General features: G+C 40.5%; 1 protein-coding gene across 3 annotated transcripts in view; it reads left to right on the top strand.

The window, feature by feature from the left end:
• Nucleotides 1-2,309: 2,309 nt before the first annotated feature.
• trrap (transformation/transcription domain-associated protein) overlaps nucleotides 2,310-25,495 on the top strand; it is a 78,715-nt gene continuing 55,529 nt past the window's right edge. The window contains exons 1-37 of one of the 3 annotated variants that reach the window (XM_061756194.1): nucleotides 2,310-2,377; nucleotides 3,931-4,120; nucleotides 4,432-4,481; nucleotides 5,149-5,259; nucleotides 5,349-5,453; nucleotides 5,607-5,690; nucleotides 5,972-6,028; nucleotides 6,108-6,233; nucleotides 6,968-7,045; nucleotides 7,379-7,467; nucleotides 7,993-8,089; nucleotides 8,917-9,055; nucleotides 9,877-9,955; nucleotides 10,422-10,656; nucleotides 10,755-11,091; nucleotides 11,176-11,273; nucleotides 11,425-11,619; nucleotides 11,694-11,885; nucleotides 11,959-12,124; nucleotides 12,228-12,484; nucleotides 12,910-13,110; nucleotides 13,710-13,861; nucleotides 15,702-15,901; nucleotides 16,039-16,256; nucleotides 17,003-17,200; nucleotides 17,351-17,611; nucleotides 17,728-17,889; nucleotides 18,203-18,299; nucleotides 19,587-19,708; nucleotides 20,453-20,623; nucleotides 21,152-21,220; nucleotides 22,137-22,157; nucleotides 22,670-22,789; nucleotides 23,206-23,325; nucleotides 23,581-23,745; nucleotides 23,824-24,005; nucleotides 24,975-25,173. In XM_061756194.1, the coding sequence (XP_061612178.1) occupies nucleotides 4,021-4,120; nucleotides 4,432-4,481; nucleotides 5,149-5,259; nucleotides 5,349-5,453; nucleotides 5,607-5,690; nucleotides 5,972-6,028; nucleotides 6,108-6,233; nucleotides 6,968-7,045; nucleotides 7,379-7,467; nucleotides 7,993-8,089; nucleotides 8,917-9,055; nucleotides 9,877-9,955; nucleotides 10,422-10,656; nucleotides 10,755-11,091; nucleotides 11,176-11,273; nucleotides 11,425-11,619; nucleotides 11,694-11,885; nucleotides 11,959-12,124; nucleotides 12,228-12,484; nucleotides 12,910-13,110; nucleotides 13,710-13,861; nucleotides 15,702-15,901; nucleotides 16,039-16,256; nucleotides 17,003-17,200; nucleotides 17,351-17,611; nucleotides 17,728-17,889; nucleotides 18,203-18,299; nucleotides 19,587-19,708; nucleotides 20,453-20,623; nucleotides 21,152-21,220; nucleotides 22,137-22,157; nucleotides 22,670-22,789; nucleotides 23,206-23,325; nucleotides 23,581-23,745; nucleotides 23,824-24,005; nucleotides 24,975-25,173 (5,253 nt within the window). In that variant the 5' untranslated portion in view covers nucleotides 2,310-2,377; nucleotides 3,931-4,020. Of the gene's footprint in view, nucleotides 2,378-2,770; nucleotides 2,994-3,930; nucleotides 4,121-4,431; nucleotides 4,482-5,148; nucleotides 5,260-5,348; nucleotides 5,454-5,606; nucleotides 5,691-5,971; nucleotides 6,029-6,107; nucleotides 6,234-6,967; nucleotides 7,046-7,378; nucleotides 7,468-7,992; nucleotides 8,090-8,916; nucleotides 9,056-9,876; nucleotides 9,956-10,421; nucleotides 10,657-10,754; nucleotides 11,092-11,175; nucleotides 11,274-11,424; nucleotides 11,620-11,693; nucleotides 11,886-11,958; nucleotides 12,125-12,227; nucleotides 12,485-12,909; nucleotides 13,111-13,709; nucleotides 13,862-15,701; nucleotides 15,902-16,038; nucleotides 16,257-17,002; nucleotides 17,201-17,350; nucleotides 17,612-17,727; nucleotides 17,890-18,202; nucleotides 18,300-19,586; nucleotides 19,709-20,452; nucleotides 20,624-21,151; nucleotides 21,221-22,136; nucleotides 22,158-22,669; nucleotides 22,790-23,205; nucleotides 23,326-23,580; nucleotides 23,746-23,823; nucleotides 24,006-24,974; nucleotides 25,174-25,495 lie in introns of those variants that run through there. The other 2 variants (XM_061756193.1, XM_061756195.1) reach the window with 2 other exon arrangements.

Genomic DNA, 25,495 nt, shown 5'->3' with positions numbered 1-25,495 from the left:
GGGTAAAGGTAGAGGTGGCAAAGGCCAAACAAGAGGCATATGATGACATGTATGGCAGGTTGGACACTAAAGAAGGAGAAAATGATCTATACAGGCTGGCCAGACAGAGGGATAGAGATGGGAAGGATGTGCAGCAGGTTAGGGTGATTAAGGATAGAGATGGACATATGTTGACTGGTGCCAGCAGTGTGCTAGCTAGATGGAAAGAATACTTCGAGGAGTTGATGAATGAGGAAATTGAGAGAGGAGGGAGAGTAGAAGAGGCAAGTGTGGTGGACCAGAAAGTGGCAATGATTAATAAGGGGGAAGTTAGAAAGGCATTAAAGAGGATGAAAAATGGAAAGGCAGTAGGTCCTGATGACATTCCTGTGGAGGTATGGAAGCATCTAGGCTGTGGCTGTGGAGTTTTTGACCAGCTTGTTCAATAGAATTCTAGCACATGAGAAGATGCCTGAGGAATGGAGGAAAAGTGTGCTGGTGCCTAGTTTTAAGAACAAGGGTGATGTGCAGAGCTGTGGGAACTATAGAGGAATAAAGTTGATGAGCCACACAATGAAGTTATGGGAAAGAGTAGCTGTACGTGTGCTGTACGTGTGACAGATGAATTTAAGGTGGAGGTGGGACTCCATCAGGGATCAGCCCTGAACCCTTTCCTGCTTGCAGTGCTGATGGATAGGCTGACAGATGAGGTTAGACTGAAATCCCCGTGGACCATAATGTTTGCAGATGACATTGTGATCTGCAGTGAAAGTAGGGAGCAGATGGAGGAACAGTTAGAAAGATGGAGGCATGCACTGGAAAGCAGAGGAAGGAAGATTAGCCGAAGTAAGACAGAATATATGTGCATGAATGAGAGGGGTGGTGGGGGAGAGAGTGAGGCTACAGGGAGAAGAGATAGCAAGGGTGGAGGACTTTAAATACTTGGGGTCAACCTTCCAGAGCAATGGTGAGTGTGGTCAGGAAGTGAAGAAACGGGTCCAAGCAGGTTGGAATGGTGGAGGAAGGTGTCAGGTGTGTTATGTTACAGAAGAGTCTTTGCTAGGATGAAGGGCAAAGTTTATAAAACAGTGGTGAGGCCAGCCATGATGTGCGGATTAGAGACAGTGGCACTGAAGAGACAACAGGAAGCAGAGCTGTAGGTGGGGGAAATGAAGATGTTGAGGTTCGCTCTCGGAGTGACCAGGTTGGATAAAATTAGAAATGAGCTCATCAGAGTGACAGCCGAGGTTCGATGTTTTGGAGACAAAGTTAGAGAGAGCAGACTTTGATGGTTTGGACACATCCAGAGGAGAAATAGTGAGTATATTGGTAGAAGGATGATGAAGATGGAGACGAAAGAAAAGATTGATGGATGTCGTGAGGGAAGACATGAGGGCAGTTGGTGTTCGAGAGGAGGATGCAGGAGATAGGCTTACATGGAAAAGGATGATGCGCTGTGGTGACCCCTAAAGGGACAAGCCGAAAGGGAAAGAAGAAGACTCAATTTACAGTTATCAATTAACCAAACATGCATGTACAGTATTTGGTAAGTGATAGAAACCACAAGCAAACTCCATACAGGAAGGCTGGAACTGAGATTCAAATCCCGAACCTCAGAACTCTTAGGTAGAACTAATCACCATGATTCCACCATGCTACCTTCTGAAAAAATATGTCTTTGTACACGTAATTGGTGATGAAACGGTGAATTGGAGCAACAGGTTCGGGCTCGAAAGTCTATGCACATGGAAACCTTTAGTATGCTGCCATCTTGTGGTACAAACGAAAACACCATCAAACGTACATAGAAAAAAACACCTTTATTCACGGAATTTATTGTTCACATGTTGATAATTTGATAAATATTAATTTTGATTAGGTTTATTCTCACCCACAGCCATTCTGTTTAGGCGTTTATTTGACGCAGAAAAACTACTAAATAAATCAATGTATAATATATTTTTATATTATCGTAATAAAAGTTGTCGGGAATTATTGAGTGACCAAAGTAGTGAGAAAATTCTCTACAACTGCCTATTTTTCAAGCATTTATAGAACCCAGTACATGTCTTTCGCTTCTAAGCCTGAAGTCCCTTTGCAGCCACCGTACAGTCGCTACAAGACCATCGAAAACGATGGTCATACAGCACCCGCCTGGTGAACTATATCCTTCCGCTCAAACTAGAGCGTCATATGTTATAGAATACCACTCACAATGTTGAAAAAATGAACACAAATACAAACTATATATATAAAATTCGCAAATACATTTGTATTTTTTCGTGAATATGTATGTAACATAAAAATTCGGTACGTGATATGCGGAAGGATATCATTCACGCGCATGCTGGTCAGAGCGCGGCGCTTGCTACCTACAAGCTCGTTTATGCCAGACCGGGTAAGATCACTTGCTTTCTTTCTTATTATTGAGTTTGTGAGAAATTGTCCTTTTAAAAAAAAAAAACTAGGATGACTTTAGGCTTTGGATGCATAGGGAAACTTATGCATATGTCCTTTGTAATATATATATAAATATGTATTTTAAACACAGTTCTCTTTCTTTAACAAGCTAACTTATGAGCTAATGGCGGCGAATGCTCTTTTGAAGTTGCTCAGTAAATATTGAATCTACTGTTGGAATAGAAATGCATGAACGCCTAACTGGCAAATGGGCTTGACGCTGGTGTGATATTTAATTCAGAAATTCTCCTTGAGTGTGGAAGAATTGTGCAAGTCGAAGCTTGCTCTGACATCATCATTGTGCGCATGTTGATTGGAAGTCGCTCATTGTTATTTGCAAGCCTCAAACATTGGGTTGTCAAACCTTTTGGGTTTATGGACCACTTACAGGGGAGAGGTTTTTTCCGTATTATAAGAAAGGAGCCCGGTGGAAGGCAACTAAGCTTAACATTGCCTAAAACATAGGTTCAGTTTTTATTTTCAAAAACAGTGATTTATCGACATGTTGGAAACGTTTGACCCGAGGTATGTGCACCCAAGATGGAAGCATTTTGGTGAGTCTTGTCTATAGAACTTTGAGGAAGAAAAAAAAAAAGTGTGCGAGGGCTAGAAATGCTGCACAGTTTTGGCTGAACCGCCTGCTTGATGTACAGCTTCAGCTGTTCAACAGTCCGGGGTCTCCGTTGTCATATTTTACAGTTCATAATGCGCCACACGTTTTCAATGGGAGACATGTCTGGACTGCAGGCAGGCCAGTCTAGTACCGGCACTCTTTTATTACGAAGCCACGCTGTTGTAACACATGCAGAATGTGGTTTGGCATTGTCTTGCTGAAATACATATAATAGTACAAATACACCTCAGCTTCTGACTAGCACACCTGGTGAATCCATATGTTTAAAAAAAAAAAAAAAAAAGGTTGGTATGTACTGTGGTACAAATGCAACTTCCAGGGTCATTTAAGCAGGGAACAAAGCAAAAAAAACCAAAACCTATTAGTATTTTTATAGCTAATAATTCACACTGTATAAACTGTTATTGTTGCATTTTCTGCATTCTTCATTTCCTAAAATCTAGACCAATGATTGCTGTTGCACTTTCCTAAAAAGAAAACACATAAGCTGTTGTTTCATTTTTAATGTAATTAAATGTATTACTGTTTATACAAAATATAAGCAGTTTGTTTTGCATTTAGTTCCCTTCCCCAATGTAAACAAATAGTGACCTTAAAACTGTTATAAGTACCGAACTGTGATTTTTGGCGTACCGTTACATCCTTCGCAATGTAACAATTTGTGTTTTCACCATAATAACTGGCCCGCTGAGGCCAACCAAGACTAGCATGGCTCTCGAAAAAAGTTTTACACCCCCTGCTCTTGTATCGTAGACAAGATGTTCAATAGCTATAGGTGATGTATGTTCCATTAATGTTATCATATGAGCTCTACATTGCTTCCAGTTTTAACTGATCTTTTCTCTTGCTTTATGCAGTGGTACTCAACATGAGCACAAGCTGAGATCTGTGCAGACCACACTCTGTCATTTTCCCCTACTGTATCTCAGTCAATTCCTGCTGCCACAATGGCTTTTGGGCCAGCTCCCAGTCCCACCGTGGTAGACCAGACCACACTGATGAAGAAGTACCTGCAGTTTGTAGCGGCGCTCACCGATGCAAACACACGTACGTTTATTGGTCTTAGTAGTCTATTACTAGACAGGCAAAAGCCTACTTAGATTTGTCACCGATGTTTAGCATGGGCAATGTGATGAGAGCGATAACACTTTAGTCCAGTCAAAGGCACATGTCTGTGAGCGTGCATGTTTGTGTGAATGTGTGTGTGCAAGAGTGTGCCTTTTTGAATAAACTGGCGATGAAAGTAAAACTGATAAGATCTGAGAGTCCCTGCTAATCTCACTGTATGGAGAAGGCCTTGAATGCAAAACAGCATTCAACACATTTGATTAACGATGCCTTTGTCCTTCATCTTCCAGCTGATGAGACCAAGCTCAAGATGATGCAGGAGGTCAGCGAGAACTTTGAGGTGAGTTTGACCATAGGGCTAGGCGATTCAATTCGGGTGTATTTGTCAGGACAATTTTTAACAGTAGCCGTAGTTTAAAGTGCATCCCTGCTTAATTGCACTGCTTACACAAACAAAGAGGAGCTAGTTGAGTCAGTGTTGCCAACTCAACAATTTGGTCGCTTAATTTATGGTCTTTTTCTACCCCTCTAGTGAATAGTTAAAAAAAAATAAAAAATCTAGCAAGTTTAATTCCCTCTAAGAAACAGACAAGAGAGGAATAAGTTTTGCATTGTTTTTCCCGTACGACAATTAATGAGCCTGGTAGAGGGAAATAGCACTGCACTGTCAGTCGCATTGAACATTGCCCAAGACGTAGTACCCATTTATATGGGGCAAAAGCTGTACAACTCTACCCGAGAAAAGACTGCAGAAAAAACAGTTTGAAAGCTTGGTTGGGTATCAGGATAAATATAGAAAACGCCAGAAGGGGAAAAACATAAAGCAAAACTTGTCTTTGGCTTTTTCTATAAACGAAGGTGAAAAAAAATGAATTAAAATCAGAAATCCGATTAACAGAGAGGGGGGGGAAAGTCTTACTGTATTGTTAGTTGACTGACTTTAACGCAGTGCAGAAATGAAGGAATTTAAAAACCTAATATTGCATTCATTGTCTTTTCTGTTTCAGAATGTGACATCCTCACCTCAGTACTCCACCTTCTTGGAACACATCATCCCCCGCTTCCTCACTTTTCTTCAGGATGGCGAGGTGCAGTTTCTACAAGAAAAGCCAACACAGGTGCGTAGAGGAACAGAACACTGCATGTATAACACCTGCACAATATCTGTCATTTTATTAGAATGTAATATTGTGTTGCCTTGCTGTAGCAATTGAGGAAGCTGGTGCTAGAAATCATCCACCGCATTCCCACAAATGAACACCTTCGACCGCACACGAAGAACATCTTGTCTGTCATGTTTCGCTTCCTGGAGGTACATGTGCTTCTAAATCCTTTGGAACCTTCCCACACTTATTTTTATGTTCAGTCTTACTTGCTTTGCATCAGCTCACAAAATATAGTAAATGTGGTGAACATTAGTTATTGCAGTAACTTGACTGATTGTGTTGACCATTTTATCTTGCAGATTGAAAGTGAGGAAAATGTGCTGATTTGCCTTCGCATCATAATTGAGCTGCACAAACAATTCCGTCCTCCAATCTCACAGGAGGTGAGTTTTTTTGGCCCCAATGGATTTCTGAAGTGATGACTTGGTAGTCGGCCTGTGTTGTAACTTTGTAAGGTCAAAATACTTGCAAAAAAATGACCAGTGAATATTTTACAGTGAAAATACATATCAGTCAAAATTAAGTGAGCTTATTTTTTGATTCACAAAATACCAATTACTTGTCACGACAATGTTTTTACCAAAAAAGGGGCTTGTTTAAATTGAAAAACTTGAAGAATTCCTGAACCCCTGATTGACATGCTGTGTGCAATTATCTCCTTCAGATTCATCACTTTCTGGACTTTGTGAAGCAGATTTACAAAGAGCTTCCAAAAGTTGTCGTAAGTACCTGCTTTCTTTGTGCTTTTGCTCCAATTTTCATAGCGCACAACCGTATTTTTTTTTTCCTGCACCCACTAGGCCCGGTACTTTGAGAATCCTCAGGTGATTGCTGAGAACACTGTGCCCTCCCCAGAAATGGTTGGAATGATTACCTCCGTGTTGGTGAAGACTGCACCCGAGAGGGAAGACAGTGAAACACGAACGGTAATCGAATACTCATTCTTACACATTATGGATGGACAGTTTCCTTTCTGCAGTTTACAACTACCACTTCTAAGCACTGGATGGCGGCAGTGCTCCACATCAGCAGACCGTTGACGTTCAAACATTCTTACAGAAAATGGGTTCAATTTAGATTAGGTATTCTAGATCACCTGTATATTTAGTTTTTTGATTCAGCTTGTGTAGCCTTGACTGCTATATTTATTAATTTGGAAATAAATTTTCAATAGGAGAACAGTACTATAGTGATTAAAAAAAAAAAAAAATCTTTTTTTTTTGTGTGTGTATTTGAAGATGTGAAAGAGTGCAATGTGTCAATACAAGATCAATTCTGCATTTCAAGAGACTTTATATTTGGAAGAAAACCCCAGTCCAATAATATGAGACAACTGTGTGTTAATTTTAAAATATTCTTGCTTGATATTAAACTTAGAGGAAAAGTGCCGTCCAAAACAAGGTCAGCGTACAAAAATAGATATGTAAAGGCTTTTTTATGTGGACTATAGTGACACTGATCTGTTCAGCCTACAATTAAACCTTTGAAATTGATGATTCATTGAGTATGGTTAAAGCTGATAAAGAAAAACACTATTCCTTTCCTTTTGTTGACTTGAGGCATTGTATTGTAATTGGCTCACGTTGATTCAAATGTGGACGTGTTAGCAAGTAATATGACTGTGATATCAGGCATTGTAATCCATTTGCTCTGCCTCCAGCACACCATCATCCCACGAGGGTCTTTGTCTCTCAAAGTACTTGCAGAACTGCCACTCATCGTGGTGCTGATGTACCAGGTGAGTGAAATGAAAATACAGCAGGACAACAAAACCACACAGTCAATTAAAAGTTTTTGGAGAATATTATCTTTTTTTTTTTTTTCCAAAGGGAGATATAAAATTACTATTTTATTAACTATATTGACACTGTAAACGGGATTGACTCATTTGCGTTTTTGGATAATTGGAGTCCGGAGAGGTGTGACTAGATTGAATATATTCATATCCTCCCAAAATGTGTATTAATCCTAGGGTAAAATCACCTCATCTGTAATTATGGGGCTGTATCATGATGATTTTAATTTTTTTCTCCCTCCCTTTAAATTAACTTATCCCCCCCATTCCCCACAGCTCTACAAGCTGAATATTCACAATGTGGTGTCAGAGTTTGTGCCCCTCATCATGAGCACCATCATGCTGCAGGTGTCTCCACAAGCCAGGTAACATCAATTTGCCCAAACAGGAATCACAACCCCCACTAAGTGAATTAATTTTCATTTGACGGTCTTCTGAATGAGATTGTGTACACCTTTTAATAGAATGGTGCCCCACCCCACTCCCACCCCCTCTCTTCATCTCTCCTTCCTCGCAGCAGTTTTTTAAAAATGTTGTTGCGAAAGCTGGTTCCGTTCCATTTAGGAAAGTTAAAATAGTAGAAATTGGCTTAGCGGGAGGTGGAATTTCAGCCTGAGAAGATGGTTGTATTGGACTTTCAGAATAGGAAGGAAATGGAGCAGAGTTGATTAAGGAAAAACAAACCTCAGGAATCTCTGGCAGGTATGGAGAAAGTTTCTTTGGGAGCCACAATAACAGCTGCCACGCAAATGAATAAGCCATGCATGTAGAATTGAATCCCATATGTAGATCCACATTTCACCCTCCATTAATTGTCACCTACTGCAGGCATGTAGCATTGTCTTGATGAGGTTAAATTGTGTGCGTTGTTTTGTTTGTTTTCTTTGCAGGCAGCACAAGCTTTATAACAAGGAGCTATATGCAGACTTCATTGCCGCACAGATCAAGACACTTTCATTTCTGGCCTACATCATTCGAATCTACCAGGTATACTCGTTTGATGTTTTGAATTCATTTTCAACTTATCAGTATACAAATAGCGAATATTCAATTGTAAAATATCAAGAATAAAATGTAATATAGGAAAAAAAGTATTTGTCAAAATAGGCTAAGGTTAAAAAAAATGCATTTCCTCTCCTTGTGCTGAAGTCAATGTAATGTAATAGTAGAACATATTAAATAAGTCTATATATGAAAAATAAGTATTTGGACATTTTCTAGGATTATTTGTTTGTTCAAGCTTCAGTGTGTAGCCGTCATTTCAGGAGGAGAGGAGAAAAATTGTTCAGGAGTAAACCAACTTTTATGAGCAACTTATCAACCTCCCACATTCAACTGCTCCTACCAAACTGTCAAACTGTAGTTGAGTTAAAACCTAATGACAGTAAAGCATACGTAGCCAGATAATTAAATGTCCAATGGCAACACTGAACACTAAAAATGATTAAAACATTGTTTTTGCCAGCAAGCTTATTGCACATAAATTTTCCCCATTATTTTAACACCATTTATTTGTCAGACTCTCTAATAACACTTTCTGATTTATTTAGAGTTCCATGAAAGCAAACAAATTATATTTGTGTTTTAAGCAAAATAAGACATTCATGGATATATCAAATGACTTAAAAATATGATTAAAAAAACAATTCTGAATTGTTTTAATGACTTACAATTTGTGTGAGGAAGGCAGGGGTGGAGGGGACACATACAGTATTGGGAAATTCAACTACGACAATAATCAGGCTATTATTTTTACAATAAAACGTGACTGGTTCATATGCTAATCGTATCTGTGTGTGTTTCCACCTTCTCAGGACCTGGTAGGAAAGTATTCCCAACAGATGGTGAAGGGCATGCTACAGCTGCTCACCAACTGCCCCTCGGAGACTGCTCACCTCCGCAAAGAGCTGCTCATTGCAGCCAAACACATTCTCACAACTGACCTACGCAGCCGTATGTGCACACACAAACAAACATGCACACAGCATGCAAATATAATTATGCAACGTGACACCAGGACACTACTCTGCATCTGTCGCAGTGAAAGTTCAACATGCGTCAAAGCTAACTATCGTCAAATTTGTTCTTTCTGGGAAGTGGTCAATGCTTTTTTTGTTTCGCATTTCTTGAGTGTTTAGCGTTGCTGTCATAGCATAAAAATGTTTTGTCATTCAATAGCCGGGTTTACATGCAGACTCTGCTCAACTATTTTCATTTGATGTGATCTATTCTGATTGGGTGTATACGTACACTACACCACATCACATAATTTATCAAGACGGAGGTCAGTAGTCTATTTAGTACAGTAGTTTGGACTGTTTTTACATTTTAATTAAAACAACAGTTTAATGAAAACAAGTTACAAATAGTTAAAAACAAGATTCCCTTCGCATGTAAGCGGCCATATTTACGTGCTGAAATGATGACGTCACCACGCATTTACCACAAGATACAGCATATGCAACCTGGCACCATTCTGATTCACGGTTTACATGACGAAAACTTACTTCTGATCAGTTTGGAAAAATGAATATTCCACCCCTGTGAAACTGAACAAAATTTCATTCAGCTTTGTTATATAAGGAGCATTTTCTTTCGGTTTGGGCTCCCAACCGATTCTAATCGGAATACAAGCTTCCATGTAAACCCCCCTATTGATAAGATTGCCTTTGAAGGGGTATAAGATGTGGAAATCAGAACAAATTTGCATGACTTTCATCCATATACTGTACAAGAAAGAAAGGGGTCAAAGTGTTGTTCTTTTTATGTTGCAGAGTTTATACCCTGCATGGATAAACTTTTCGATGAATCCATTCTCATTGGCTCTGGATACACAGCCCGGGAGACTCTTCGGTAAGTGGTCCGTGTCTGCAGCTATCAAAATCATCCCCTTGTTTGGTTCACGATTGCTCCGACAGCTCACAGTCCTTTGCATGTTAATAAGGAGAGGCTGACCGCATCTCAGATCCGTCTGTCAAATTGTCATGTACACCCACATTTCCTGAGGGCAGATTTCATGCAGGTCGATTTCCAAATGTCTTTGACCTAGCACCCCACCCTCACCACTTCAGTGGTATAACTGTCATTTTAAATTAGTAGTACGGAGGAGCTGTTGAGACCTGGCGGGACTATCATTGTCACTCATTAGCTCACCTTCTTGCTGTTCTCCTTGACAGAGGCTATTTTCATAGTTACTTCCCATAACTGTCTTCACCTTTGAGAATAGCTGATGTTTTTACTTTGTCTCTTACCATCTTCAGGTTTGCCACATCTATTAAAGTCCAACAGTATTTCTCCTATCCTCATCTCTTTTTTTCAGACCTTTGGCCTACAGCACACTTGCAGACCTCGTTCACCACGTTCGCCAGAACCTGCCCCTGACAGATTTATCCTTAGCTGTGCAGCTTTTTGCCAAAAACATCGATGACGAGTCGCTTCCGAGCAACATTCAGACAATGTCCTGCAAGCTTTTGCTCAACCTGGTGGACTGCATTCGCTCAAAGTCAGAGCAGGAGAATGGCAATGGCCGGGACATCCTCATGAGGATGCTGGAGGTAGCCAGCACAGAGCGAGCCTTATTCTTAGCTGTGGTCACTTTTCATGCATTGAAATTTTGAGCTCCATTTCTACCGTTTCTTTATGTATCTATCAGGTGTTTGTGCTGAAATTTCACACCATAGCACGCTACCAGCTTGTCTCCATCTTCAAGAAGTGCAAACCGCAGTCGGAGATGGGCGTGGTGGAGCCAGGGGTGCTACCAGGTGTACCAGCCACACCCACTCCTTCTACCACGTCTGCCATTCCACCTCCTGCTCCTCCCACACCTGTCACGAGTGCGCCTCAGCCCCCAGCAACCGCCTTCGACCGACAGGGTGAGAAGGAGGACAAGCAAACGTTTCAGGTGTCAGATTGCCGCAGCTTAGTGAAGACTCTGGTGTGTGGAGTGAAAACCATCACATGGGGCATCACCTCATGCAAGGCTCCTGGAGGTGAGACTACAAAAATTAAGCTTTGTCATCAACTGACTATAAATGTTTGGGAATCTACACATTTTTCGGTTAATTTTCAAACAGAGGCACAGTTCATCCCTAACAAGCAGCTCCAGCCAAAGGAAACGCAGATCTACATAAAGTTGGTCAAATATGCCATGCAGGCTTTGGACATCTATCAGGTACCCCAAGAGAACGGCTGAATTGAAATTTTGAATTGAAAGTTTTTCAACTAATGAGCGAAAGAAGGTTGATAAAAGAAAATTGATCTTAAAATCAATGCAATTGGTGTACATCTCTGATTTGAAAGCTGTCATGTTTTTAAATGATTAGGTTCAGGTTGCCAATAACCAGCAAGCGTACATTAGAGTGGCCAACTGCCAGGCTGTACGCATGAAGGAGGAGAAGGAGGTTCTAGAGCACTTTGCTGGGGTCTTCACTATGATGAACCCTCTTACTTTCAAGGAGATTTTTCAAACTACTGTCCCATACATGGTGGAGAGGATCTCCAAGAACTATGCGCTACAGGTACACACAGCAACCATAGAAAAAACATTTAATTTAATCTATTGTTTTAATTTCTCTTGCTCTGAATTCCTCAGATTGTGGCTAACTCATTCCTGGCCAACTTGTCAACTTCAGCTCTATTTGCCACCATCTTAGTGGAGTACCTTCTTGAAAGACTGCCAGAGATGGGCTCAAATGTTGAGCTCTCCAATCTCTACCTCAAGCTCTTCAAACTGGTTTTTGGATCAGTTTCGCTATTTGCAGCTGAGAATGAACAAATGCTCAAGGTGAGTTAACACGCCTGGGTTTTTATTTTTATTTTGTTACACATGGGTATTAAAATAGCTCATTTTTCCTTAGCCACATCTCCACAAGATAGTAAACAGCTCAATGGAACTGGCCCAGTCAGCCAAGGAGCCTTACAACTACTTCCTGTTCCTTCGGGCCCTCTTCCGCTCCATTGGTGGAGGAAGCCATGATCTGCTCTACCAAGAGTTCCTGCCTCTTCTACCCAACCTGCTGCAAGGTACAACTCAGTTCCTTGATGGGCTGGTGTGTTTCCTTCTACTTTTCCACATAGCCTAAGCCACATTTTCCCACTTTCCTGTGTCCACCTTTCGTGCCATTAGGTCTGAACATGCTGCAGAGTGGCCTTCACAAGCAGCACATGAAGGATCTCTTTGTGGAGTTGTGTTTGACAGTTCCTGTGCGTCTGAGCTCTTTGCTGCCATACTTGCCCATGCTAATGGATCCACTGGTGTCAGCCCTCAATGGCTCTCAGACTCTGGTGAGCCAAGGACTTCGCACCTTGGAGCTATGTGTGGACAACCTGCAGCCAGACTTCCTCTATGACCATATCCAGCCTGTCAGGGCAGAGCTCATGCAGGTAGGAGGTTTTACAGACTGGTGCAGTTCTTACCAAGCTGCCTAGTAAGGTGCTGGTTACACTCCAAAAATTACAGATTCAATAGGCTCCAGCTCACCCGTGACCTGAATGAGGATAAGCGGGGTAAAAGATGGATGGAAGTATTGGCACAATAAATTCTTCTCTCATTGCCTAACTTATCTGTAAATCAGTGTTGAATGGTAATATCTGCTGAGTGGAAAGTACTGTGTATTAAAGAGGCACTACTGTATTCATGAGAATTACTATTTTTTTTGCACAAACTAAATCAAACATGTTTTAAATGCGCAAAAATGATGAAGAACAGAATGACCATTTCAATGTTATGGAATAGAAGCCAACCATTTGATATTAGCATTGGCAGAGATCTTCACACTTAGATATTTTCTCTGTGCCTCTGCTCCAAGGCTTTGTGGCGTACCCTCAGAAACCCAGCTGAGACCATCTCCCATGTAGCCTACCGGGTTTTAGGAAAGTTTGGTGGCAGCAACCGGAAGATGCTGAAGGAGTCTCAGAGGCTGCACTATGTGGTGACTGAGGTTCAAGGGCCCAGCATCAAGGCTGAGTTCACTGACTGCAAAGCCTCAATACAGCTGCCAATGGAGAAGGTAAGATCACACTGCCATTACTACAGAGATCAGTATTTTTTTAGTTAGATATGCGTGTATAGTTCTGTGTGTGCTACTGGTAATTTATTGAAAAATGTTCATCTCCCACTGAACTTCAGCCCCAGTCAGTCATCATCAATCTAGTGTGGTCCAATATGATGGGATTATTTTCTCTCATTAGCGGCTGATTCTCTCTCTGGCCATTTTAATAGATTCAGGCCACACGCAGACTCTCATGTGCTACAAATTCTAGATCTATGAACAGGTCTGTAATTCAGTTGCACCATCTTAATTTACTTGGGCTATTCATGTTTTTTTTTCTTTTATATTCTCCTCTTTCTTTGAAATTGTATTTATTTCACTCATTTTCTCCCATTTTAAGTAGCCCAGCCGTATTGTAGAGATCAGTGACTTTTGCTGAACTCTGCGTCCGTCCTCCAAGTTAACCACAAATGTTAATGTCAAGTTGCAATTCAGTTTCCATATTGATAAGTTAAGGATGTTGAGAATTTCTTTTTTAATCAAGTTTTTATATAGAGTTATTATTTGTTTTATATTTGATAGTTTTCTCAAGATCTGTGTTCTGTATTCCACTCTAGGCAATAGAGACAGCCCTCGACTGTCTGAAGAGTGCCAACACAGAGCCGTACTACAGACGACAGGCGTGGGAGGTCATTAAGTGTTTCCTTGTGGCCATGACCAGTCTGGACGATAACAAACACGCTCTGTACCAGCTTCTCTCTCATCCCAAGTAAGCGAACATTGCTTTGTGAGATGGTACACAACACCAGAGTCTGGATGCGCTGTTTGAGATAGCAAATATAGTCTATGGCCCTGATCTGGGGGAAGTATCGGAAGAAATATATTCATGAGTTGGAGTCATGATGTTTTTTAACCTCCTCTTTTAACAATCTTCACTGCTGCTTCAGTCACACACTTCCTCACCACATACTGCCACATCAATTCAGTGAGAAGGGAGGGTGTTGCTAATTACATTCAAATAGATCCCAACTCTATAGCAGGCTTTGGTTTAAGTCAGAAAACCATTCTGTGAGCCCACATACAGCAAGGGAGGAGAGGTGTGCTTGTGGGGATGGGTTATTCGCATTACCATAATTGATCCCTGGCAGCGGCTAATTGACTTTCTTGTCTGTTTATGCTGCACCCTGGCCCTTTCACTCTCCTTTCATTAAGAACACACATACACTCACGCACAAAGACGTGTGTGTCTGTGTGCACAGTTCTGCTGGAGTAATGAAGTGTGTCAGTTATGATCAGCGGGGCTGCGACTGCTGCCTTCACTATCAGAAATCTTGATTTGTCCTCCCTTATGAAAGATTCAGTTTTTCTTCTTCTTTCATTTACACTCTTCTCACATCTTCCCTCCGTGTTTAGATGACTTTAAATATAGCCTTTGTGAGTACACAGTAACGTTGGCATGGCAGCTCCATGAATGACAAAAGGCCAATTGATCTGACATTCTGACAGCCAGGCCAGTCTTCAACGTGCCCACCACGACACTCTCCTTCCTGTGTGGTTATTAACATTACAGTGTATACATTTCCTAAACAAAATCAAGCTGCAAAAAACTCTAGTTTACTGGCAAAGGTTTACGAAAATAATCATGCATTTAAGAAAGTCTTAATAAAATCACCAGTAAATTTAGTAAGTGGAGATGCAAACTGAATATGCTGATAAGTAGAGTTGGTAAAAGTACAGATAATTGTTTTAAAAATACTCTGGTAAAAGCAGAAGGAGTGATTCAAGTCCCTTACTTTCTTAAAAGTACAAACTCTGAAATTTGCAGATGTAAAAATTGTAATTATAGTTTTCCTCAGTTATACACAATACCCATTTTGATAACTTCAAAATAGTTTTCCTTTTATTAACATGCTTGGACTGGGATGGAAAAAAAGAGCTTTTCTGCAAGCTAAATTATGACAGAATAATCAGGGCTGAACTGTCCTGCGAGCAAGCAAAACAATATAACAAAATAAAATAAAATAACAAAACACACCTTACCTGTAAGACAATTTTTATTCATTTTTTTAATGCCAAAAGCTTGTGGTTTTTAAGTTGGCACAAAATGACACATTCGCCACAAATCATTCTTGTAGTCAACAACATAAAAACATTCTCTTAAATAAAGCCATGGATGCGGAATATCTTCTTCGAATGAGTTCCATCGTCGTCATTAATTTTCACTGGTTCACCTTCATGTCACTGCTGTCCCTAATTTTTTCTGCTATATAATTCTCCAAGATCTCAGTCAATCAAGCTCTCAACTGCAGTTGACATTACAGTACCTCTTTCTATTTCTCTTTTTACCTTCATTCGCGGAGGTTGAAAAAGGTAACAAGCCTGTTTTGGCAAAGTAAGGAGTACGAAGTGCAGCTATCTATTCTCAAATGTCGGGTATGTGGTAATGTAAATACTCAAGTACAGTTCCGTTAAAAAAAAAAAAATTATAATCTGTTTAAGTACAGTATTTGTACTTTGTTGCTTCCCACCACTGGTTATAAGAGCATTTTCGCTGTAGCTGTCCCTTCATTTGCTATCTGCTAACTCATATTGTTTTTTTCCCCCTCCAGCTTCACTGAGAAGTGGATCCCCAATGTTATTATCTCTCATCGCTACAAGGCACAGGACACGCCTGCCCGCAGAACTTTTGAACAGGCCTTGACTGGAGCATTCATGTCTGCCGTGATAAAAGACCTGAGGCCCAGCGCGCTACCTTTTGTAGCCAGCTTGATTCGCCACTACACCATGGTCGCTGTGGCTCAGCAGTGTGGTGAGACAATCAAATATCAGATCAAATCAGATCAAACATTGGCTTTTGTCCCAATTGGACAATAAAACTATTGTAATGTTTACTCAACCATTTAGTTTTGCGATTTAAAATGCATTTGTTGATTTCTGTTCCCGCAGGTCCATTCTTGCTGCCGTGCTATCAGCTCGGCAGTCAGCCAAGCACAGCCATGTTCCACAGTGAAGAGAACGGGTCAAAGGGCATGGATCCACTTGTTCTGATCGATGCTATAGCCATCTGCATGGCCTATGAGGAGAAGGAACTGTGTAAGATTGGAGAGGTGGCCCTGGCTGTCATCTTTGATGTGGCCAGCATCATCCTTGGCTCCAAGGAGAGGGTGAGTCACTGAGGGATTTCAATTTCTGCATGTGACCAGCACAACTAGCTAAATAAATAAGGATAGCTATATTTTAATTTACATTTAATGCCAGGTAACATGACCTCAAAATAAATATTTGATTTTCTTATTTTCTTTTATTTACTTTTATAAAAGTCCAGTTTACTTATTTTTAATTGATTTTATTTTTTCCCATCTTTGCATATATCAAAAGCAAATGAGAATGACATTATACCAAAAAATTGGGCTTTTTTTTTTTCCTGATCTGGGAGTTGCTTTATTTCTCTGGATACAAAAGAAGCTTTGAAACGGCAACAACATTTTTTTTTCTTTTTTAAATTTACCTTGATCCATTTTTTTACTTGCATCAACTTCCACATAAATAAATAAAAAAAAAATTCTTGACAGATAATGTAAAAATAAGTGTTTCCCTATGAAAAAATGTCAGATGCATGGTTTGGCTGGTCCATATGTCTGCTGCACCCCCTTCATTTCATCCAGAAGACAATGTAATTTTTTTTGAGTCGTCAATAGAGGAGTGGGAAAAATAACTACATATAGCTAATTTGACAACACTGGTTGCCTTGTAAAACTAGCTTCTCTCTGTTCCCAGCCACATTGTACAAATCGTCTAAGCAGTGCACAACAGGAAGGAAGTGCTTTGAACTATGGATTCAACACACAAAAAATAGCTTTAAATATAGTGAGATGATCTGTTCATCCTTGCCTTCTATTTCAATCTACAGGCATGTCAGCTTCCCTTGTTCTCCTACATTGTGGAGCGTCTGTGTGCCTGCTGCTATGAGCAGGCTTGGTATGCCAAGCTCGGTGGTGTGGTGTCCATCAAGTTCCTGATGGAGAGGTTGCCTCTCATTTGGGTTTTACAAAACCAACTCACCTTTCTCAAGGCCCTGCTATTTGTCATGATGGACCTCACGGGAGAGGTGAGCTGAAATAATTTTTTGTGAAAAAGAGATAAATAAATGCTTTGATGCCCAGGTGCCCCCTATTTAGTGCTATAATTTAGAAAGTTTATAGCGGTAGTGGTAGCTACTCAATAGCTTAACCTTATGAATTAGCCTTTTTTAACATAGGTGTCAAATGGAGCTGTAGCCATGGCAAAAACCACCCTGGAGCAGTTGTTGGTGCGCTGCGCCACTCCATTGAAGGATGAAGAAAAATCAGAAGAACTCCTGACTGCCCAAGACAAATCTTTCCACATGGTAACACATGACCTCGTTCGAGAAGTGACCTCCCCAAACTCCACTGTCAGAAAGCAGGCCATGCACTCCCTGCAGGTGCTGGCCCAGGTCACTGGGAAGAGCGTCACTGTCATAATGGAACCACACAAAGAGGTAAAATGTTTGGAGCAGGACGTTGTGTTTATCAGCTCTTGAGACAAATCCTGATAAAGCCTATTTCTTTTAATTAGCATCAATTGATTTCCTTCCTTGCTGGTGTTTGTCATTAGGTTTTGCAAGATATGGTTCCCCCCAAGAAACATCTTTTGCGCCACCAGCCTGCAAATGCTCAGATTGGCTTGATGGAAGGCAACACCTTCTGCACCACCTTACAGCCCCGCCTCTTCACTATGGACCTCAATGTCATGGAGCACAAGGTCTTCTATACAGAGGTATGCAACATGCACCACTACATCTATTCATGCATTCATTTGTATCCATGTATGATATCACACTACTTGACATTTGACACACATTTGCACTAGTAATTCAAGCAAGCACTTTACGTAGGACCGCTGCAGCTATGTGCTGGTCGATTAATTCAAGTTTATTGCTCAGGATTTAAAAAAAATAAAATACAAATTTAATTGCTTTTTTTTTGGGGGGGGGGGGGGGGGGATACTCCTGTAATGAAGAGCACTTCAACCCCACAACTGCATGTTTCTCTACCGGAGGAAGTCTGACCTTTTGTTGTTCTGTCTTCAGCTGCTGAACTTGTGTGAGGCGGATGATGCTGCACTGATGAAGCTGCCATGTTATAAGAGCCTCCCCTCTCTGGTGCCCCTGCGCATCGCTGCTCTCAGTGAGTCATGTCATCTTATAGCGGTTCCTTGTAGGGGTTGAACCAATTAGTTGACGAGTTGACTTTCCAACTCTGCATTGACTTTTAATGATTGAAGTCGACTCATGGCTAATTGCGTTTTTGGCTTCCAATCAGCCAATTTACAGTGGACTTTTGACTTGCTGGTTACGCCGTTGCCGGACTATAACAATCTTTGGAGCAACAAAATGTCCTGACAACAAGGTTACACTGTCTTCATACTTCTTTGGAGTCCTAGAGTTTCAAAAAAAGGGGGGGGGGGGGGGGTGGATGAGAATAGCAGTTAGCCTTGCTAGCTTTGGGTATTCTCATCCAGTATTCTTAAAATATTCATACCAGCGGGACCAGAGGACTGGTGGCGAGGAACATGGGCAGCGGAGCTAAGTGAAGCTCCTCTTTGCTGTACAATAATGCGTGATTGACATCTGTGTGATGATAATAATAATAATAATAATAAGAATAATAATCATAATAACTTTACTCCGGTGGCCAAGACCGGTCACAACAAATGCAAACGCCACAACACAACGTCGGCAATAAGAGTCCCCGGTAACCTGGATGAATTATTCAGTTGGAGTTCCGCAGTCATTTCTGTTGTACCTTAATGTTGCTGTTGTGTTGTGACGTTTGCATTTCCGTTGTAAGGTAATGGCGTTTGCATATGTTGTGGCGTTTGCAATTGTTGTGACCTGTCTCGGCAACTGTACTTCATTGATATCATAACACGCACCAACATCATTGTCACTTTGCAACACTGTGTCATAACACACTTGCAAAATATGTATTCTAGCCTCAAATGCAATAAAAGCACAAGTTAAATAGAAACACCGAAATGAAAACTTTTTTGGGGGGAAGCTGGCTACAATGTCCCGTCTTAACAACACCCTATACTATGAAACACAAGATGTGACCAGCCAACTCGTTGATGAGGAAAAACATGCTACCAATAATTTCAATAACTACATTGAGCATAATGATGAGTTGTATCTTTAATCATTTGTTATTTATTTGTTTCTATTCGGTCAGTCGAAATCTCTTTATGTAAAAGCAGCCCGTAGTGCAAAACAATTTGTGGATCGCTATACTGTGCTGAAAAATATCAATGACATCAATTATTTGACTATAGCTCTACTTTCCTCACATTATAGTCAACTACAAAAAAAATATAGTCATTCCACCTTGTAAGTTCCTTCTAAAGCCATTATTATGCAGCCTGTGATTTGTCCAAACAATTGTATGAATGTAGAGAATTTCTGTGCTGTGTTTTAGATGCTCTGGCGGCCTGCAACTATTTGCCACAGTCCAGAGAGAAAATCATTGCCGCCTTGTTTAAGGCCCTCAACTCTACCAACAGTGAGCTTCAGGAAGCAGGGGAGGCGTGCATGAGGAAGGTCAGGATTGAAATTGTTTTAGTCTTTCAACCTTATTGAATATAAACCTCCTTTTAAGTAAAAACCTTGAGACCGTCACGCAAAATATTCCTCTAAACTAGAATTCAACACTGCCCTCGAGCTGTGAGGAGTACTTATGTTTTTTAAAACCATTGTATATAGTTTTGAGAAAGTATGTTTCCTGAATCTCCATGCTTCATCAGACTGAGTGAACTAGCCATATCCCTGTTTATCAGATGATCCATACCATGAAGACCCCAATCCATTCACCCTAGATGCTCTTTGTCCCCTTTCTCCTTCAATTTCCATGCCCTTCATTTTCTTTCTTTACCGTCATCACTCTTTATCTTATGATTCCTCCCTTTCTCTTTCTTTGTCCTGATAGCACTAATGAGCATTGCTGTGGCCCGATCAATACGGGATGGAGTGTTCGTTCCCTCCACTGAGAGGAAAATGAATGCGGCTTGCATGCATCTTCGTGTGTGTGTTGCGTTGCAATATGTGCTTGTTTGCAACTGGCCCTGCCGCCATCTCAGCGTCCTTTTGTCTCCTATCTGTTCGCAGTGTGTAGTTAGAAGTTGACCGGGTTAGAGAACCTGACAAGGCTAGGTCCAATGTGAAGGAGAGAGGATTTATAGAGGGGACCTCAAATAATCTGCGGTTAATAGTTTCACTATATACAGTTGTATGAAGATACTGAAACATGTTGAAATGATACATTTCACCCTCTTGTTTATTTTTTAGTTCCTGGAGGGCGCCACCATTGAGGTGGACCAGATCCACACTCACATGCGGCCTCTGCTTATGATGCTGGGTGACTACCGCAGCCTTACACTAAATGTGGTCAACCGTCTGACCTCTGTCACCCGCCTCTTTCCCAACTCCTTTAATGACAAGTTCTGTGATCAAATGATGGTAAGACGTGCTTCCATTTTCATCATATATTTGTTGCTTTTTTTAAATAAACATTTGTAGACTCAATGCCTGTTTTTCACTGCTGCGTCGTTTTTTAATTATTTTTATTTTTTTTTCATCATCTGCGACTCAAACCCAAACATGCCACTTTATCCTTAAAAAAAGTCGTTGTGTATATCTGTTTCTTACTACGTATTTTTATTGCATTTATTTGTGTTTATTCTTATCTTTATTCAGGTGTTCCAGCAATTGTGTCCAGCTGTAACACCTATATTTCCCTCTGGGGATCATTAAAGGAATATCTTATCATTTTAGTGTGCAGCAAAATTGTACATACAACTCTGAACAGCTAATATGATTGTTACCTGCACTGTTCCCCAAGTAATATCAACTGCTAAGTACAGTAGTTTATCTGGCGGCCGTCATGACAATGACAGAGATGCTCCTTTCCTTAATAAAAGCCAGTGTACCATCGAAATGCTTTTCACTCTGTAGTCTTAAGTCATAGTCTTTTTCTTTGTCTCTCAGCAACACCTGCGGAAGTGGATGGAGGTAGTGGTAATAACACACAAGGGAGGCCAGCGCAGCGATGGAAGTGTGAGTATACATGTTAAAGATGAAGTCATGAACGCAAGCTCTGAAAAATTGTGCAGACGGGAGGCTTCAATAACGCTGACATCTTGACGTACCTCAGTTGAGATTTAGTTTGAATCCAGCACGGAAGCAACAAGTCAATACAGCTGTCGTAAACTGTCTAAACCAAAGAGAGGAAATGGCACGAAGCTTAAGTCTCATGTAGTCAACACATCTTCAGTGTGGCCTCTTCCTAGATGGGTTGTGAGTGGCCATATTACAATCAATGTTTAATTAGGCACCAGCCTATCGGTGGTAGGCCCAGCGCTGCGTCTCCTCATTATCTTGGTGACAGATAACCTTGGAACGGCAAAGAAAAGGTGAGAGTGTAACGGGGAAAAACAGTCGCCTCTCTTATGGAAGTAAAACCATTTCAAGCTTTCATTTCATGAGTTGCGACTTCCCCATTTCTAAATGCTTTGCATAATTACATGCAAATTAGCCCCTTTTTTCTTTGCTTCAACCCAACTCGTCATATGCCAGTTGACAGTGAGCTGGGAGTCACAGTAAAGCAAGGAGTCATGTGGTCAATTAGACAAGCCTGATAACGACAACAACAGAAGGCTGGTGCAAAACTGAGGAGAATGAACAGGATCTAGAAAGAGCCTGTCCAATTGACTTTTTGACATGAGGATGAAATATCTTAATTTGTGACCCTTTATCTCCAAATGTGGTGGGTTGACGTTTGTGTGCTCTACTGATGAAAAGTTGTTCCCGAGGTCGCACACAAAGGTTTTCGCTGCCCACCCATTCATTTCACTATCATCCTGTCTTATCTGCTCACCTTCCATGTGGAGCAAAGACAGACAAAACTCAACCACACACAAATTCACACATACCACTCTGCTGACTCTGATCATTGTCTCTCATTCTGGTACAGCCTGCATTGGAGGGCTTTGAGGTGAGAAGTGACCCGGTATTGCGCCCTCTGTTGGTGACGTTTTGAAGCTAGCTTCAGCCAATGTTGTGATAGTGGTGGTAGTGAAGTTGCCCTGTAGTTTTGTGTCCATTTGTTTGTGATTGTCTGCAGACACTGTCATGTCAGTCCTTCTCACATTTTGATCTTTTTGGGAGCCTTTTGTTCCCTACTGACAACGGCACCTCCCAACATGTCCACCACAGTATTCATAGTGGTTTGAAAGAATAAATACACTAAAAGTCCTTCGTGTTTGTCTGCTGTAGCTTTGTAATTCAATAACTAATTTTAGTGTCTTTCCCTGTGTAAGTTATTCTACTGATTGACACAGAATGCGTTATTCATTTGACTAAAATTCATCTTTTTTTTTTTTTTTTTAAATTTTTTTTTACAGTGCCTTTTCATCAGAAATGCATTCGGTTCCTGCACTGGCATCTACCCAAGACTTTGATTTACTCACCTCTGCCTTTTTTTTTCTTTCTTTGACTGTTTTGTAGGAGATGAAGATCTGTTCTGCCATCATTAACCTTTTCCACCTGATCCCCGCTGCACCCCAGACACTAGTCAAACCACTGCTGGAGGTGGTCATGAAGACAGAGCGTGCGATGCTCATAGAAGTAAGACTTGCACATGTACATGTAGAATATGTGAAATAAGTTAATGTAATGAAATAATTCATTCTCATGTTTCTATTTTATTTATAGATGTATTTCTAATAAATTAATAGGGGATCTAATGTTTTGTATTTGATTACATTAAATCAATGAACCAATCATTGAAAAATGAATTGAAAATAATAAATGCATTCTAATTAACCAATTTTAATTGAAAATGCAAATATTATTACATGACTCCTGATAATTTAAAGGCTCGGGGTCGTACTTTGACCCACACCTGATCTAGTTCCTGATAAGACATTCCTACTGTTCCTTGAAGTCTGTTGTGACTTAAAAAAAATATTGAATTTTTTTTTTTCTCCTTTCTCTTCTGTTCTTTCCCATCTCTCTATACATGCACTATTTCCACCATCCAGGCCGGCAGTCCATTCAGGGAGCCGTTGATTAAATTCCTGACTCGCCACCCTTCTCAGACAGTGGAGCTGTTCATGATGGAGGCTACTCTTAACGACCCCCAGTGGAGCCGCATGTTCATGGTCAGACTTTAGGCACTCTAAGCGGTTGTCCCCTTGGTGTTCTCATAGACACATTTGCTATTGGAGCAGCTTTTGGCTTTTTAGCTTCCCTCAGTAATGGGTCATAATGACTAAGCCATTGGGTTTTCCCATCCTTAGTATTCCATCTAGCGCTAAACTGAACAGAGCATAAATTTTTCATTTCCAGGTCTTTAAATGTTTGGGCACAAATCTACTGTAGTTGTAGTTACACAATGTGTATGTGTCAATATCCAGAGTTTTTTGAAACACAAAGATGCCAAGCCACTAAGAGACGTGCTGGCCTCCAATCCCAACCGCTTTGTCACCTTGCTGGTTCCCGCTGGCACCGCTGCTACTGTCCGCCCCGGATCTCCCTCCACCACCACAGCCAGATTAGACCTCCAGTTTCAAGCCATTAAAGTATGCATGTTTCTATTACAGCCTTCAAAGTAACAAAATGTACATGTGTCTGACACTTCTTTTATCTTGTCTATTTAGATCATCAGTATTATTGTGAAGAATGATGAAGGCTGGCTTGCGGGGCAGCATTCGTTGGTGAATCAGCTTAGGCGAGTGTGGGTCAGCGAGGCCTTTCAAGAGAGACATCGTAAAGACAACATGGCTGCCACCAACTGGAAAGAGCCGAAGCTTCTGGCTTACTGTCTTCTTAGCTACTGCAAGTATGTACATTGAATTTTAAATTAACTGTCTGGTGAGAGCAGGCGTGGGCAAACTTTGGTGCTCAAGGGCCGCATATGATTTAAAAATTGACAGATGAGCCAGATCAATTTGTAGTTGTTGTTAAAAAAGTCATAATAATAATAATAAAATGTGTAGCTAAAAAATTTAGTTAAATGGTACATTGATTATTCTAATTAAAAAAAATAGTCATTTAACTAAGTTTAATAAAAATATAGGAAACATGTTCAATCCGCTGTATAAATGCAATTGTTAATTTTACTATTATTCTTATTTACATTAAATATATATTTGTATTACTACAGTAATAATTGATTGCAATTTTAATTGTAATTAACAAATTATTGAATAAAATACAGAGGAAATCAGCGTTCTCAGGCGGGACCCTGACATCTCAAACTATTATTTTTCTGGTAATGTGAAAAAAAATGGCAAATTGTTATTAAACATTGTATAGTTAAAGATAGCAAGCTGTCTTCAAAACTTCACATTGTTTATTTTCTTTAAAAAAAAAAAAAGATAACTTGCCAATATAATCAATTTGTAAATAAAACATAAAATTTACCAAATTTGGACAATATCAATGCCAGGCGGAAAACTATGTAAATGTTTTAGGTGTATTATTTACAATAAATAAATGAACCACTTATATGGAGATAAATGAATGAGAAAAATATAAATAAGTACATTTTAATCAACCCAATTTTGGCGCAATAATGCCCAAATGTATGGAACAAATATTTCAGGACTCTTGGTAATGTAAATCCTCGGTGGGCTGGATTAAAGAATGGAGCAGGCTGTATGTGGCCCAAGGCCTATACTTTGTCCACCCCTGTGGTTAGAGTGTAATGACCAAGTTACAATGTTAGCCAAGAGGGCTTGAAAGTTTTGACTTGAGACTTAACGCTACTGACACACTGAACTTCATGACCCGGTGTCCCATCCAAAAGGCGCAACTACTCGGAGATAGAGTTGCTGTTCCAGTTGCTGCGGGCCTTCACGGGTCGCTTCTTGTGCAACATGACCTTCCTGAAGGAATACATGGAGGAGGAAATTCCCAGGAACTACTCCATCGTCCAGAAGCGTGCGCTGTTTTTCCGCTTTGTGGAGTTCAATGACCCGCACTTCAACGACGAGCTCAAAGCGAAGGTATGTTCCTTTGCAGCCAGAGCAGGAAAGTCAATTCATGGATGCAATCCTGCTGGGAGCTGAAAATTCCTGTGGTTTTGACATTTCTGTTAATCAGCCTTCAGAATTGATATGCAGATGGTGGCTGTCAACTTCACTCTGCCTTATTTAAAGCTAAAGCCTCAGCATACAACTTAACAAAAATTACCCAATTGGTTGTGTAAAACATCCATCTATTTTCTGTACTGCCTATCCTCACAAGATACTTTAAAAGTATGACACAAGTGATTGAAATATTTGACTTAAAGGGTTGCTCTGGCTCCACCAAAAATTAGTACTCCCT

The sequence above is a fragment of the Phyllopteryx taeniolatus genome, chromosome 19 (assembly GCF_024500385.1).
Source record: "Phyllopteryx taeniolatus isolate TA_2022b chromosome 19, UOR_Ptae_1.2, whole genome shotgun sequence".
In the NCBI taxonomy this organism is placed as follows: domain Eukaryota; kingdom Metazoa; phylum Chordata; class Actinopteri; order Syngnathiformes; family Syngnathidae; genus Phyllopteryx; species Phyllopteryx taeniolatus.
This window is presented reverse-complemented; position numbering and strand designations above follow the sequence as displayed.